Source organism: Salvia hispanica, chromosome 1 (genome assembly GCF_023119035.1).
Source record: "Salvia hispanica cultivar TCC Black 2014 chromosome 1, UniMelb_Shisp_WGS_1.0, whole genome shotgun sequence".
Lineage (NCBI taxonomy): Eukaryota > Viridiplantae > Streptophyta > Magnoliopsida > Lamiales > Lamiaceae > Salvia > Salvia hispanica.
In genome coordinates this window covers 47,406,042-47,420,677 of record NC_062965.1, presented here as the reverse complement: position 1 = coordinate 47,420,677, position 14,636 = coordinate 47,406,042, and the positions used below count along the sequence as shown (strand labels likewise).

The 14,636-nt window shown below is 35.5% G+C and overlaps 3 protein-coding genes and 1 non-coding gene across 6 annotated transcripts; 3 read left to right on the top strand and 1 right to left on the bottom strand.

Annotated features, from left to right (window-relative positions):
* The first annotated feature begins 5,673 nt into the window (after nucleotides 1-5,673).
* TRNAV-CAC lies at nucleotides 5,674-5,747 on the top strand. The gene has a single exon. It is a non-coding gene; the product is annotated as a tRNA-Val (tRNA).
* Nucleotides 5,748-6,493: 746 nt separating this feature from the next.
* Nucleotides 6,494-7,698, top strand: LOC125201648. The gene is made up of 2 exons (XM_048099848.1): nucleotides 6,494-6,685; nucleotides 7,362-7,698. The coding sequence occupies exons 1-2, from the start codon at nucleotides 6,549-6,551 to the stop codon at nucleotides 7,591-7,593; spliced, it is 369 nt and encodes a 122-aa protein (XP_047955805.1). The 5' UTR covers nucleotides 6,494-6,548; the 3' UTR covers nucleotides 7,594-7,698.
* Nucleotides 7,699-7,971: 273 nt separating this feature from the next.
* On the bottom strand, nucleotides 7,972-10,065 carry LOC125215140. Of its 2 annotated transcripts, XM_048116468.1 has the most exons (4): nucleotides 9,943-10,053; nucleotides 9,599-9,649; nucleotides 8,481-8,588; nucleotides 7,972-8,377 (listed from the first exon to the last, which is right to left on the bottom strand). In XM_048116468.1, exons 1-4 carry the CDS (start codon nucleotides 10,024-10,026, stop codon nucleotides 8,150-8,152), a joined length of 471 nt encoding a protein of 156 aa, XP_047972425.1. In that variant the 5' UTR covers nucleotides 10,027-10,053; the 3' UTR covers nucleotides 7,972-8,149. The 2 variants fall into 2 exon arrangements, with proteins under 2 accessions (XP_047972425.1, XP_047972433.1); XM_048116476.1 differs by lacking the exon at nucleotides 9,599-9,649 and having other exon boundaries at nucleotides 9,943-10,065.
* Nucleotides 10,066-11,898: 1,833 nt separating this feature from the next.
* On the top strand, nucleotides 11,899-14,584 carry LOC125200713. 2 transcript variants are annotated; one of them, XM_048098454.1, is made up of 4 exons: nucleotides 11,951-12,091; nucleotides 12,182-12,255; nucleotides 12,363-13,682; nucleotides 14,366-14,584. In XM_048098454.1, the coding sequence occupies exon 3, from the start codon at nucleotides 12,365-12,367 to the stop codon at nucleotides 13,661-13,663; it is 1,299 nt and encodes a 432-aa protein (XP_047954411.1). In that variant the 5' UTR covers nucleotides 11,951-12,091; nucleotides 12,182-12,255; nucleotides 12,363-12,364; the 3' UTR covers nucleotides 13,664-13,682; nucleotides 14,366-14,584. The 2 variants fall into 2 exon arrangements, with proteins under 2 accessions (XP_047954410.1, XP_047954411.1); XM_048098453.1 differs by lacking the exon at nucleotides 12,182-12,255 and having other exon boundaries at nucleotides 11,899-12,091.
* Nucleotides 14,585-14,636: the final 52 nt, after the last annotated feature.

Here is a 14,636-nt window from a genome sequence, read left to right as displayed (position 1 = left end):
CTCTAGATCTAACATCAACATATATCGCACATGAGTGTTTTGCCAACACACACACACAAACACACACATGCGACGCACACACGCACACACACGACGCACACGAACACACACACACACACGATTTCACACACACACACACATACATCCAAATCATCAATTTATTTCCCCCCTTTCACTCGTTCCATATGCATGAGGGTTCAAGAGCACCTATTAATCGGTTAGAAGAAGAAGATTAATATGAGAATACCTTTTTGAGAAAACGAACGGTAGAAATCAAAGTATTAGCCTTGGTTCTTCAAGATTCTTGGATTAAACTTCAATTCTTCTCCAAAAGATGACGAAATATTGGAGAGTAGAAGAAGAAAAATTGAGAGAGTGAGAGAAGAGAGGGAGACGTGTACTTTGGGTGGGGGGCGAAAATTTGATGGCTAGGGTTTAGGGGTTTCTCTTATTTATAGAGTTAAATAAAATCTCTAGGTAAATAAGTAGAATATTTGAGAAGATTTGATTCTACACAATTAAATAAATATTGTGGAGTAGGGAAGAAGAAATAAAAAAAAGAACTAGGGTTTCAAGGCATGGAGATTTCGAAAATTATGGCTCTTATTTAGCCAAGATTTCGTTTGGTATATTTTCCGGAGTAGAATAAAATATCACGGAGCAAAATAAAAATAAGAATCCTCCCAATAAATAGGAAAATAGGCGTGTAGAAGGGGTTCTTCATAAGGAATGGATTTTGAATATTAACTAAAATAAGATATGGCAAGATCTCTTGAGGTATGGAAAGATTTTGTAGAATATTTAAATTCTAGGTATGGAAGGAAATCAAATAAGGGATCAATTAAAAATAAAATAATTCTTCTTTCCCAAATAGAGGTGATTTTCGAAAATCACCTAGAGCCAATAGGGTTCGATTTTTTTCCTTATCAAGAAAATAGAGAATTTTTGGGTTTTGGATTTAATTTGGATAAATATCCCAAGAATTAAATTAAATCCGGAAAAATAGAATTCCTTCTCCAAAAGTCAAGGGGTTCGAAAATCTCAAAAATAAAATGGTTATGGAAAGTATCCTAATAATCTCACTCACCCTTAAACAAACAATCCACCTCATAAATTAATTAATCACATGCCACATCATATAATCAACAAGTTTGACTTTTCAAACTTCCAACGCAAACCCTAGACTCGACTCGGTCAAAGAAACTCATGCAATAAATTCATTCCTCAATTAATTCTCGTCTCCCACGTCATCAATAAAATTTTAGGGCTCTAAAATTAGGGTTCGAAAATCCGGGATGTTACAATGATTATGGTATAATGCTTACCAAAGAGCTCAGAGCTCGTGATGTCAATCCTAATGTCAGTCTGTCACCGCGAAGTCTGACTCCGAAAAATTGATCAATGCTTTAACTACCGGAAAAAAGAGAAAGTTGTAAACAGTATATGGAAGGTTGTCGCGACCGATCAGAATGGGGCTACAAATACACTGGGGTTAAGAAGAGCAATCAGAATGGGTCTAAAAATACACTGGGGTTAAGAAAGCATGGTGATTACCTAAATCTCGTTATGGAATGGGGATTGATGGCTCTATCAAATCAACTCAAGAAAGAAGAAAGCAGATGTGGTGCAGAAAGGAGATGTGGTGCACGGATGGGCTTCCAGAAAAAATGGTCTATTAGAAATGGGTGACTCACCCCTTATAAGGGGGAGGGTTATCCATACTTATATAGATGAGCTAGGATCATCACCAAGTCGACGTGGGACAATAATTAAGAGTTTTAACACTCCCCTTACGTATGGGCCGGAATGACACATCGGACTTCCATCACGTGGGTAGGCAAGAGAAAAAAGGTGGGCAAGAATTAAGAGTTTTAACACTCTCCTCACGTGTAGGCCGGAATGGCATATCGGACTTCCATATTGGATATGGTCACTCACCCCTTAAAAGACCTTATAAGAGGGAGGGTTAACCATACTTATATAGGTGAGGATCATTACCAAGTCCATGTAGAACAAGAATGAAGAGTTTTAACATGGTCGACAAGAATTAAGAGTTTTAACATTGTCTCTTTTTCTTTAATTCTCAATTTAGTTCGATATGGTTTGATGTAATAATTATGTGATGTGGCTTTCCCTTAAATGTAATCATCATGTGATGTGAGTTTCCCTTTTCTCTTACTTGTGGTATGATATCAAATGTTCTATATCAAATGTTGTCCCTCCCTCCCATCGTATTTTACACATTTCTTATTTTTTTTACGTATTTTAGAAAAATTATAATAAGTTATTAAAATGGAGAAAAAATAAATAATTAGAAGAGAGTTCACACTAAAACAAACCTAAACACTTTTCCAAATTTTATTAGTGAATGGTTGGAGAAAATCACTTATACTAAAATAAATTTAAGTTCAGTGCAATTAATTAAAAAGAAAATCATTTATATTAAAATAGATTTGAGTTTAGTACAAATGAGTAAAAATGCTCTTACAAAACGTACAATTATATAAACATGGTCAATTTTCATTGAGTTAAAAGAGTGTAATTTGAGAGTATATATTATGGCAAATTTGAGGAAAGATTCTTTTTGCATATCTCGATGATATGGTGATATGATATTATCATGTGGATCGAATCGATAAGATAATAAAAAAACGAAATAAGCTTTAGTTGGATTTATCAATCCATGACCTCTACTTTAATTATTTTTACTCTGTCCATTATATTTTCTTCGAATATACCCTCTTCTTCAAATTCAATTCTCTAAAATAAATTTCAACGTGCATAATTTGTTTATTAAATACTCCCTTCGTGAAAGATTCTTTTTTGCATATCTCGATGATATGGTGATATGATATTATCATGTGGATCGAATCGATAAGATAATAAAAAAACGAAATAAGCTTTAGTTGGATTTATCAATCCATGACCTCTACTTTAATTATTTTTACTCTGTCCATTATATTTTCTTCGAATACCCTCTTCTTCAAATTCAATTCTCTAAAATAAATTTCAACGTGCATAATTTGTTTATTAAATACTCCCTTCGTTACTTGTTAATAGAAACGCTTCTTTTTTATACGGATTAAAAATAATGCGTTAAGTAGATAGTGAATAAAGTAAAAGAGATGAAAAAAATAAAGTACGTGTTACTTTTTGCCAAAAATAAAAATAACTCAATTATTTAGGAACTTTCTAAAATAGAAAAATGACTCAAAATATTGAATGAATGAAGTAATATTTCTTGTATTTTGAAAACCATCTAACAGTTGTATATATGAACCATATCTTTTTGCATGTATGAATGACATAAATAATTTGAAGAAAATTTCCAATAGCTTATTACAAAAAAGTTTTGCAATAATAAATATATATGTTACCAGGAGAATGAAACAATATACAAATATAATATATTTTTAAATTGGGCTGGAAAGCAACTAATTCATTATCGGATTTTTACTTTTATATAAAGATGCCGTTATTTTCCTAAAGCGAATGGAACTGAGAATATGAAAAGAATATTTCGTTAAATATATAGGGGTAGAAAACAAATTAGTCTCTGCAATTTGTTAAATTTATCATATGAATTGAAGATGTCGTTATTTTCGTAAAGCAAATTAAAATAAAAAGAAAAGACGAAGATTGGAATTTTAGTTCATCTTGTTAATATTATCCTACAATGAAAGGGATTGGGAATGTTGTTAGTTAATAATCCCACAACGAATAGGAAATGGAATTGAAATTGAAACGCAATCTCCTCTATATATATCCAATGAATCTCAATCTGCAAATACCTTTCACCATCACAAATCATTCATCATAATATATTAATTCCTACGGGTTCGATAATATATTGAGAGCAATGATGTTGTTTGGAAAATATGTTCGTGCTGAATCTGATGGTAATCTCTCCTGCTCTCCTACTCATGATGGCGATATGGGTTCGATGATGGACGAGTCTTCAACTTCAAGGAAGATAAAGTTAGCAGCGACAACAAGCCCTAATCAACTCAATGGCTTATCTCTTGGCCATGTCGATATGGGCGAGAGTTCACGAAAAAAGAGGAAGTTGACAACAACAACAAGCCCTAGTGAAAAGGATGCCTATTATCTTGTTGAATTATCTGTTGAGTCATTTGCCAAAATTGAAAACAATCCTCCTAATGATCAAGAGGATGGCTTATCTCTTGGCTTGCCCACTGCTTCATCTACACAAGAAGATCAACCACCAACTATGCAAAACCCTAATCAAAAGGATGGATTATCTCTTGAATTATCTCTTGGCTTTCCCACTGCTTCATCTACACAAGAAAATGAACATGCTATGCAAAACCCTAATCAAGAGGATGACTTTTCTCTTGAGTTATCTATTGGCTTTTCCACAGCTTCATCATCTACACAAGAAGATCAACCTGCTATACAAAACCCTAATCAAGAGGATGGCTTATCTCTTGTCTTGTCCCTATCTTCTTCTACACAAGAAGATCAGCCTACTATGCAAAACCCTAACCAAGAGGACGAGGAGGTGGAAGAACAAGAACAACAACAAGAGGAGGAGGAAGTAGAACAAGAAGAAGAACAAGAACAAGAAGCTCCAGCTCCAGCTCCAATTCCAATTTTCATGTTTGAAAAGAAGCTTACTTCATCGGATGTTGAGAGGAATCACAACCGGTTGCTCATCAGCGGACACGGGAATAATCTGATGGCTTCTTTGACGGAGGAAGAGAGAGGAAGAGTGGAATCGATTGGAAGAAGAGATTTTCTGAGGGTGGTGACGATGACTGCAGGTATTAATCATGGAGTTGAATACATATTGCACTTAAAGAGGTGGGCTGGTTCCGGTGCCCTAGTTTTGAAACATGAATGGGGGAAGCTCGTGCGAGCAAGCGAATTGCAGATAGGGGATTCCGTTGAGGGACGGGGATACCGCGTAGATGATGAGCTCTGTTTGCTTCTCAATATAATCAGGAATCATCAAGTCCATTAGAAACTGCTCATCATCCTATCGTCTTTATTTTATTAGTCTTTTTTATTTCTCTTTTTTATCTTTCTCAATCAAAATTTGACCACATTACCACAATCTTTATTATCAGCACTCTCTCTAATCTCCTGAGTAACTGCATCAACCAACCATTCTCTTCTTCATTGCTAGCCTATCAAGTCGTCAAAATTTTAAATCAAATTAAACAAATCTAACTGTATAAATTCAATCTAATAGAATAATAAAGTGGTGTAATAGATATAGTAAACCCCAATTGAAAGGGAAAAATATGAGACAATATAAACAATTTAAATTTTAATGAATAGTATTTGTTGTCACAATCAGAAATAAGAATCAAGAGTATAAAGTTTGGAACAGTGCTTCCTAAAATCTGGTGACCAAAAGGAACATCGATCTCACTAGAAAATCATTATACGGAGTACATGGTTATTTTTGTTATACTATATAATCCCATATTCCCATATGAATTTCCCTAAAAAAATTTGTCACGTATCCATACTATTCAATAGAGAAAAAGACACGTGCCTAATAAAACTTTAAATCAGAAAAACCATCGATTAATTGTACTATCTGATTACATTGCCTAATAAAAAATCAAGCTACCAATTACCAACAACGTATAGGTAGCTATTCATGATTTAAATTGATTGGTGAGAGATATACGAAGCAACGAGGTCTGGGTGGTGTAGTCGGTTATCACGCTAGTCTCACACACTAGAGGTCCCCGGATCGAACCCGGGCTCAGACATGTTATTTTTTATTATATTTAAAAAAATTCATATCACATCTAATTTTCTAATTTTTTTCTGCTAATGGACCACATATTTGTTGGTTGTGTTGTGACCAATTCATACAACTTAAAATTACAAAGCTAAAAAGATTAGTTAGAAGAATTAAACTTATAAGTTAGTATAAAAAGATAAGATAGGCTGACTATCCTCTCTTGAAGAATAAAAGGCAAATAAATCTCAAGCTCTATTGACTATTTGTTAAATCATGTTTAATGGTGGATTTCTACACATTTTATGGGTAGTGGACTGTTGCTAATTCTTTTGCCATACACTTAATGATATCAATAAAAGAATAGACACGACAATTGAACCAGTACATGAAGGTTATAATATTCTAAAGAACGAATATAAAGAAAAAGTGCATAACTGCATATATTTTACTAAGCTAAAAAAATCTTCATTATCTCTTGAGATTATTTTCATTAGTGTGTACATTGTCTTAATCCTATTTTTCATATTTGAAGTTTTGTATAATGCTTGTAGGCTTCTTTTGAAGATTATTACTCCATATATTTAGATTTTGTAGGAGTTTTATAGGCATGGTAAAGGCATAATCTGGTTATTGATTCTTACTCTCATTAAATTTGTTACTAATGAGATTATTTATTGGAGGAAAGAAATAGATTCTGACCCATCAAAGCCAAGTTGGCATATAAAAGGCCACATATTTATCATCTTTTTCATTTCCATTTTCTATATTTCCTTTTCCCTTTTGTTTATGCTCAGCCACTTTAGCTCACATTTCAAACAGCTAAATCATGGCTTCTCTCTATACTTTTGCGCCGCCGTCATACTCAATTGGAATTCTCCGCCGTCCCTCACTCGCAATTTGTTCCCCTTTCCTTAACCGTGTTGTTCCTGCCGGCCTTAATTTGAACGCCAATCTCAATGTAAGGTACATGTTCTCTCATTTTCAAGCTCCAATTCATCATCGATTTTCTCTATATCGGCGCATTCTCAGTTTTCTGTTATCTGAGCTTGTTAAAAAAATATGTAATGTAGCGATTTTTCCGGTTTAGATTGGATATTTGGTTTCGCGACTCATTGAGCTGAGAATATTTGTAGGTATTGCTTCTAGTTTCTGATTGAAGGTTTTTGCGGTTGCGATTCAGATAGTGACGATTTAATCTTTGATTTGTGTTAGTTTTATTTTATGTAAGGTAGTTGTAAATCTGGAAAAATGCTAGAGGAAGGATACACTGAATCACTAGTATAGAATATACAGTATCCCCCTGCTTAGCTCTATCCTATAGTCCTAGCTAGGCCTTGACTGAGATGTAAATTTGTCTTTCCTTTTTCTTAGAGCAGCATTTTGTTTTGAAAAATTATCATGATATTGGTTTTGAATAAATTTGGGAAACCATTTAGATATCTGATATCTTTCTGGATGCCTGATCACTGTTATTTGGATATATAAGTTGTGTAACAAACAGTCTAATAGATAAACGTCGAATATGTTGAAGTACACTCCCTAAATTTCCCAAATTTGATCAACTTGGCCTTGTTTTTTGGAGTAAACTCTTGGTGATTCTTGATGTTCAAGTCAAGTTTGTTATGTCTAACCCTTTCAGATTCAGTAAGGAACTCTATCTGCAAGAAAAGAAGAGGCGGGGTCGAGTATCTGCATCAAATACGAACCCTGAGAAAAAAGCAGATGACACTAAATCGAGTGATGGTGCTTCGAGTCCTCCATTCCTGACGATTTTAGCTGGTCTCCTAGTCTTCTTGTTCATCTCTTGGATAATAGGATCCGTTGTAATGTGGATTATTGGCTTTGTTTTACATCCTCCACAGTTGAAATGAGACTGAGTTTAACATTGTTTGATTCTCCGTTGCATAAACATGAGGCAATATTGACAGTATACTAATGCGTTACTTGCACCTGTGCTGACTTTGGCTTTTGCACTAGTTGATCATGTCATATTACAAGTTAATCTCTCGTGTAGATTGTCGGATACGTAACTCAATCCGTAATTCACATATGACCTTTAAACTTTGCAGTATAACATTTTTTGGAATAAATTGCAGATCTAAAATCATGAACTTTGGGTCTGTTTATCCAATTACTTTAGCAATCTACGATGGTTTGATTTTTAAAATTTTTCCTAAGACAAGTAATTCTGGTAAAGTTGGAGCTGATGTGGAAGCTTGAAATGGCAACATGGAACTTATCAAACGCAGTGAGAATAAATGGGGCTTCTTATTATACATCTTCAATAATTTGAACTCACATCTCCAGTAACACATCACACTCACATATTCAACTCCTTACACTTCTAGGCCTGAGTTAAATGGATATATAAGGTTTATCTCAATCTTGTTCTCATTTAATAAAGAATTCATATGGTATATTCAGAAGCTACAGTTTCTCAGAGTTTTGATCTTTTCCTCCGACACCATCTTCTCCAGCCATGGATGTAAAAGTACGTCTTTCATCAGAGGTTGCGGTGATAACCGGCATCCAGACATCAGCTGTAGTGCTTAAGAGAGCACGGACCTGCGGGTCTTCAGCCATTGTTGAAGATATCAACTCATCAACATGATCAAGCTTTGCGGATAATTTGTCCAACTCTTTTGCTATCTCAACCTAATTGGAGAAAAAAGCTATTCTTTAATTGAGTGAATACCACAGAGATATATTGAGAGATCATAACATGAAAATGAGATAATATCATCTGAAGTCCATCTACCTCATTAAGATGTTGAGCTGATTCTGAAGGAAGTTTTCGGACCTCAAGTCCAAGAGCTTCAATCTTAGCCCGCAACTCCACTTCTTCTTGATTGGTCAGTGATTCCACCTGCAGAATTGTTTGTAAGTAGATGAAATAAGTAGATTGCAAAGGGAGTGCCTTGAATTTGTAAAGAAGATACTTGACAGCCATAAGTGGAAAAGAGTTGCGAACAGGAATGTTTGTGATTGCATACTTTCTCTTCATATTTAAAAGAATAATACCATATGTGATGCTATTATGTGCATATTTTACAAAAAGTTGTTCACAAGTCAATAATTCAAGCCATACTTTAACAATAACAGTTGGATGATATTATATGAAGTAACAGTTGGATGATATTATATGAAGTACGTTGACACGAAGAAGACTGTTGCTTGCAAGTTATCTAATGACATTGAAAATTTTCAAATGCTTTAGATCATGTACCAATAGAACTGTTCCATACTTCCGCTACTCAACTTCTGGAATTATAATTCTCTACAAAAAATGGTGGCAAGTTATTCACTGCCATCCAGCTAAAAAGCAACATTCTTGCACTTAGTAAATTTATTGCCACATGCTTATGTTATGCAGTGCTAACGATGATTCAACTTGACTTCTCCAATTTGTTTTTTTCAACTGAGACTGCATGCTCGGATACAAGGAAAGTGCAGTTCTTTGAATTATTATGTGTTTACTTTGAGTGATATGATGGATAGATGAAAATAATCCAAGGTAATCTACCATTTAGTTTGATGGATTGATTAGTTTAGGACTTGTCTGACCATCCTATTCGTCAAAACACAATCCTTTACTTTATATATCTAGCTTATCACACAGAGGAAACACCAGCATACATGTATCAAATGATTGGATGCTCTCTGCTGTTCTGTTTTAGTTGCCTTGCCATTTCTTAGCACTAGAAGAAGTAGCTAAGCAAAAATTCACTCAAACATCACTAAAAAGGCAATCGGTGAGAAGCATAGAGAAGATAACGGACATACTTTTTCTTTTCATTTCATTGATTTACCAAAAAATCAGAATCACTCATTCACAATTGAGATAAAAGTTCCAAATTTAACAAGAATAGGGAAAACCTGCGCCTCAATGAACCACAGCACATGATAATTGCAGACGAAGAAGATGCGCTAGGAAACAAACAAAATCATACCACGAATTCAGCAATTAAACGAGCATAGCTCATTCCGAAATACCCCAAATTCCATACAACAACAATCCCAGTAACAACTACATAGTACAGTAATATTTTTTCTCGTCAGGCAAAATAGTCCACAATTCAATCCGATTGAAACAGATCCACACATCAAATATCGGATTATCAAATCTAAAATAGTTTAAAACGGAGTATCAATCAATATATGGAATTAGATCGCATATGCAGAAAATCGAACAGCGGTGTAAAATGACATTGTTAGTGCACCTGTTGAAGGAGATTAGAGAGTAGGCCAAAAAGATGCGCATCTGCAGCCGCCGGCGACGTTGGCACTTTTCCTTCGTCCGCCATTTTTTTCTCCTGATTTCTGTTTGTGCATAAACGCGAACTCCATTTTATAGTTATCGCTGAAGATTGGGCTAAGCGCGATCTTGCGTAATGCGATTTAATGTCAGATTTATCAACATATTTTTTTATAAATATTTTAACTTATATTTTAAAATTTGATCTTATTAACTTTATTTACAGGCTATTAAATAGTCAAATTATTCAACATTCACAAATTTCTTTTATAAAGTCAAATAATTTTTAAAAATATATACACGTGGCAATTAATGGGAACATGTGGAAGTATATTTTTTTCAAATATACCCTTAGCTTTCAACTATGACCAATTTAGGTACAAATTATTTTCTAACAAGATTTTCATTGCTTGAAGGTTGATCACGAATATATGTGCAACTTTTACTCGCATCAAATTTCTCGGATTTCTAGTATTCGAAAAATTAACTAGAGCTAGATTTGCACAATTATTGACAATTTGGATGTTAATTATCGCAATTGATAAATCCAGATTTGAAGAAATAACTATGGTGTGAGAAAAAAAATCAAGCATTTACCTTTATTTAAAAGTGTAATAATCATTTGATTGTAAAAGTTGGTTAAATCGCATATAGAATTTGAAGATAAAATATTAAATTATAACATTTTATTTTTATAATTGTATTGTATGTGTATAATATGATATTTTTAAGTGAGGCTCAAAATGTTATCATTTCATTAAAATAACTAATGCTCTTTGGTGTGATTAAGTCAAATAATTGTCTCATCCATGTATAAAACAATTGTTGATTAACGATTTTGGATCTGATAGGTTCAACAATGACCTCAAGATCATTTAGACATTAACCATTCATTTATCTTCAGCGAGGTATGCACTAGTAGGGCAATGATGACCGACTTCACAGCCAACTGGCGAGTAGTATGTATAAGCTACTATCTGGTTAATGTCATTTATGTCAAGTGGTCGGTGTTAATGAAACTAATTTGTGTGTCAAGTTGCCCGAACAAAGTATTGCTAGCTCAACTGCAGGAAGGAACACAAAACGACGTTAAATGTGTTTTTGGTACATTGGGTGACTATGGAATGTTTGTTGTGAATGCATTATCGATCATGCATATTTGACATATATTTGACGTCATGTATCCATGCATTATCATACATAAAATGATCATCAATTATGAATGGAACACAACTAAATTCGGCAGACAATGAAACCACCTCTATCTCAACACTCGCCCCCAAAATTCATCACAAAGCGACACATTTCTACCCGCTAAGAATGAGTTAACAATCAACTCAGATAAGATCTCATTGAAGAAAATTTGGCACACTCAACGAACTAGAAACTTTATTTTGGAGTAATAAGTAGTACTGTAGTATGTAATCAATTTAATTAAGTACTCCCTTTCGTCCATCTATGGCTGAGTCTTATTCATTTTTAGGTTGTCCATGATAGTTGAGTCATTTCCTTTATTACCAAAAAACAACAACATTTCTTCTCTATTACTTTATTCTTCATTCATCTTTCTACCTTTTACTTTTCCTACTTTATTATCCATTTACTTAACTCATTGAAAATAATTTTTCTTAAATATCGTGCTAAAAATATGCATCTACTACAGAGGAACAGAGTAAAAAGTTTTTAAAATTATAATGTTCGAAATTTTGTTAGTTTTTGTAATTTCATCAATATTATTACAAAATTAGAGATTAATATGGCGAGGTTACTAAGAAAAACACAAAAAATGTTTTGGGACAAAAACATCGCATTTTAGGGTTGATCTTTGAGGTTAAGACAGGACGACGTCGTACACGGGCCTAATGACTTCTGACTCCATATTAGAGGAGAGCACAGATTCCGAAAGTGCGCCAAGTGTGAATCGTAGCATATGCTAATGCTAATGCTACCCTTTCTCTCTCTCTCTAGAATTATCCCAACCCAGCCTGTCTTCCTCGCTTTCTCTCCTAGATACGCACAACCCATGATGATGAATTAGGAGCTCCGTCCTTCAAATCGCCAAAATCTCATGGAGATTCACTTTCTCACACCAAAAATTCTTCCTCCCGGCGCAGGTTCACTCTCCAGTGTTTCAATTTCCCCGCACGCGCTCATTCATTTCACCACGAATCTAACTCGTCTCATCGTTTGATTTTCATCTCCAGATGTTTGTTTAAGCGCCTTTCTACTTTTCTTTTCCGGTTTCGGGTTTCTAGACCCCTAATTTTGCTCATTCAAGGTCAATTTCTGTTACAAGTTCTGTTTTTTAGGGTTATATGTGGGTGAACTGAGGTGGTCTCTCAGGAATTTGAGATTTGGTAGTTTTGTGTGTGTATGTGTGTGTAGTGATGGATGAGAATTATTTGATGGATGTGGATTTTTCGGATCTTGATTTGAACCAAGAGCCTTCAAACCCACCTCTGCATAGGGTTGAGAGGTATGGGTCGATGTTGAATGAATTAGGGACTGCTCATGATAGGATAGAGGAGAGGATCCGGCAGCTGGAGGTTGTTACTGCTCGTACAAGGCAGCGCCAGCGCTGGCGACAGGCTAGGAATTCTATGGAGCTTAATTATTTTCCTATTGAGAGGACGGTAGATGCAGGTCAGAGAGGGAGCCTTAATGAAAATAGTAGTACGACTACGAGTGCGTTCAAGAGTAGTTCTGAGAGGGGGAAGGGTTGTAAAAGGGATAGTTCGCATTTGGTGGCGAAGGCGTTGGAGATGGGGTCTGAGGTTAAGAAGGCGGATAAGGAGGGTGGAAGCTTTTACGATTGTAATATATGCTTGGAGTTTGCGAGGGAGCCTGTCTTGACTACTTGTGGTCACTTGTTTTGTTGGGCGTGCTTTTATCAGGTGTCGGATGTTGATTCTACTTCTAAGGAGTGTCCGGTTTGTAAGGGGGAGGTCTCAGAGGGTACTGTGATTCCCATTTATGGTAATGGGGAGAGTGAGCGTGTGTGTGAGACAGAATCGGGCTTGAAGATACCTCCAAGGCCGAAGGCTCATAGAGTTGAAAGCATCAGACAAAAGCGAATGACTCAAGGGCTGTCCCATGTTCCTGTTGCGGAAGCACTTAGGCGAATCAGGATTAGTATTGGTGCAGTGGGCAATCAGACACAACAAGAAGCTGGCCATGGTATCCTCAATATTGACTCGGATACTCAGGCTGGACAAAATGCTGAGTCAGCAGGGGGCCATCGCTCGAGGATCCATCAGGTTTCAAGAGTATTATCCGAGAGTGCTGCTTCTCTTTCTTCCCTCTCATCTGCTTTGAGTAATGCAGAAAGACTGGTGGAAGACCTGGAAGCAGTTATTAACAACAGGCTATTGCGAAACGAAGCACGGTCTTTGTCGGTTGATGTTGGGAATCTTTTTACTAGGCCATCGACTACCATACAACCTGATCATCAGCCTCTAGTTTCAACTGTGAATACCAGTGTTGTCTTGCCCATTCCATCTTCTTCCCAATCAACTGATGCTGCTAGTTCTGTTGCTCACAATGTTCCGAGGCCAATGGGTTCTAGTGATGTGAGTCTGCCTTCGGCTCCTTCGTCATCCACTTTCCGAAGGAGAAGCTTAACGTCGAGGACTTTAGATTCAGATAGCCATGATCCCCGTGAGTTGAGAAGAAGAAGATTGAATTAGCTGCATCAGGAATAACATGGTAAATTCTTGCTTATTTAGGATTTATTACCCAATTAACTCCTGTAATTTACTGTCTTTTAAACTGCCATGTGTCTCTTTCCCTTGCCATAGCACAATCTTAAATTCCCCAATCATGGACGCTTGTGTTTACGTAAATTGTTTTCCATTGTTGTATGTAGTTTCCAGCGTAATTTGGATATATTCTAATGCCTTGCTACACATGTCTGTCCGTTAGTCCTGTTTACTTATGTCCCTTAGAATTCACAAGGCGATACACAGTGTCTGCATTTTTTGCCTGCATGTTATGAACTAGTATCTCCTAGGTTGATTATAGCTTAGTATAGGTGGCCTATTTGAAGATTATTTGAACCATAGAAAATAAGTAGTACCCAAATGTTGGTTGATTTATGTGTGCTCTTTGACACCTAGTGGATTGGTGTGATAATTTAAGGCCATTATGAGTTTAGTGATTGATGAGCAGAAGTTGATAGCTTGAGTTATATATGCACCTTTGAGGTTTGGCAGGATTACACAAGAACATGTTAGTCGGTACTTGTTTAAACCCGCACTCAAGTGTCTGGTTACAGAATTCTTTTCCCGACCTTTTAAAGTTTTTGAAAGACTACTTGAAATTTAAGCACACTTTGAGCGGCTATATTGTAATATCCCTTAATTTTGTTTACTTGAACATCTCTATGTCAGGGTTGGTAAGGGAGATTCGAGAAATGGCGCTACTCTAAAGGATCCTGGATATCAGGTAATTCTACTAGGTCGAAGTTGGGAACACCTTATTTGATATCGGACATGGACGACGATAGAGTAGTAAATTGTAATGTAATGGAGGCCATTGTTGGTCATGTTAAGAAACTGGGAAAAATTCTTCAAATCATTGATTGCAATCAAATGGAGTGTATTAGACCATATCCTACTTCTTCCTGATTAATTTTTTTTCTTATTTTTCGTATAGTGGTTG

What these genes read in the sequence shown, in the direction of transcription:
- LOC125215140 (XM_048116468.1), bottom strand. Translation starts at nt 10,026, where the DNA reads ATGGCGGACGAAGGAAAAGTGCCAACGTCGCCGGCGGCTGCAGATGCG. An exon ending in TCTCTAATCTCCTTCAACAG is followed by an intron (nt 9,650 to 9,942) that starts GTGCACTAACAA and finishes TTTGTTTCCTAG; the next exon opens with CGCATCTTCTTCGTCTGCAA. An exon ending in TGTGGTTCATTGAGGCGCAG is followed by an intron (nt 8,589 to 9,598) that starts GTTTTCCCTATT and finishes ACAATTCTGCAG; the next exon opens with GTGGAATCACTGACCAATCA.
- LOC125200713 (XM_048098453.1), top strand. Translation starts at nt 12,046, where the DNA reads ATGGAGATTCACTTTCTCACACCAAAAATTCTTCCTCCCGGCGCAG. An exon ending in AATTCTTCCTCCCGGCGCAG is followed by an intron (nt 12,092 to 12,362) that starts GTTCACTCTCCA and finishes ATGTGTGTGTAG; the next exon opens with TGATGGATGAGAATTATTTG.
- LOC125201648 (XM_048099848.1), top strand. Translation starts at nt 6,549, where the DNA reads ATGGCTTCTCTCTATACTTTTGCGCCGCCGTCATACTCAATTGGAATT. An exon ending in AACGCCAATCTCAATGTAAG is followed by an intron (nt 6,686 to 7,361) that starts GTACATGTTCTC and finishes TAACCCTTTCAG; the next exon opens with ATTCAGTAAGGAACTCTATC.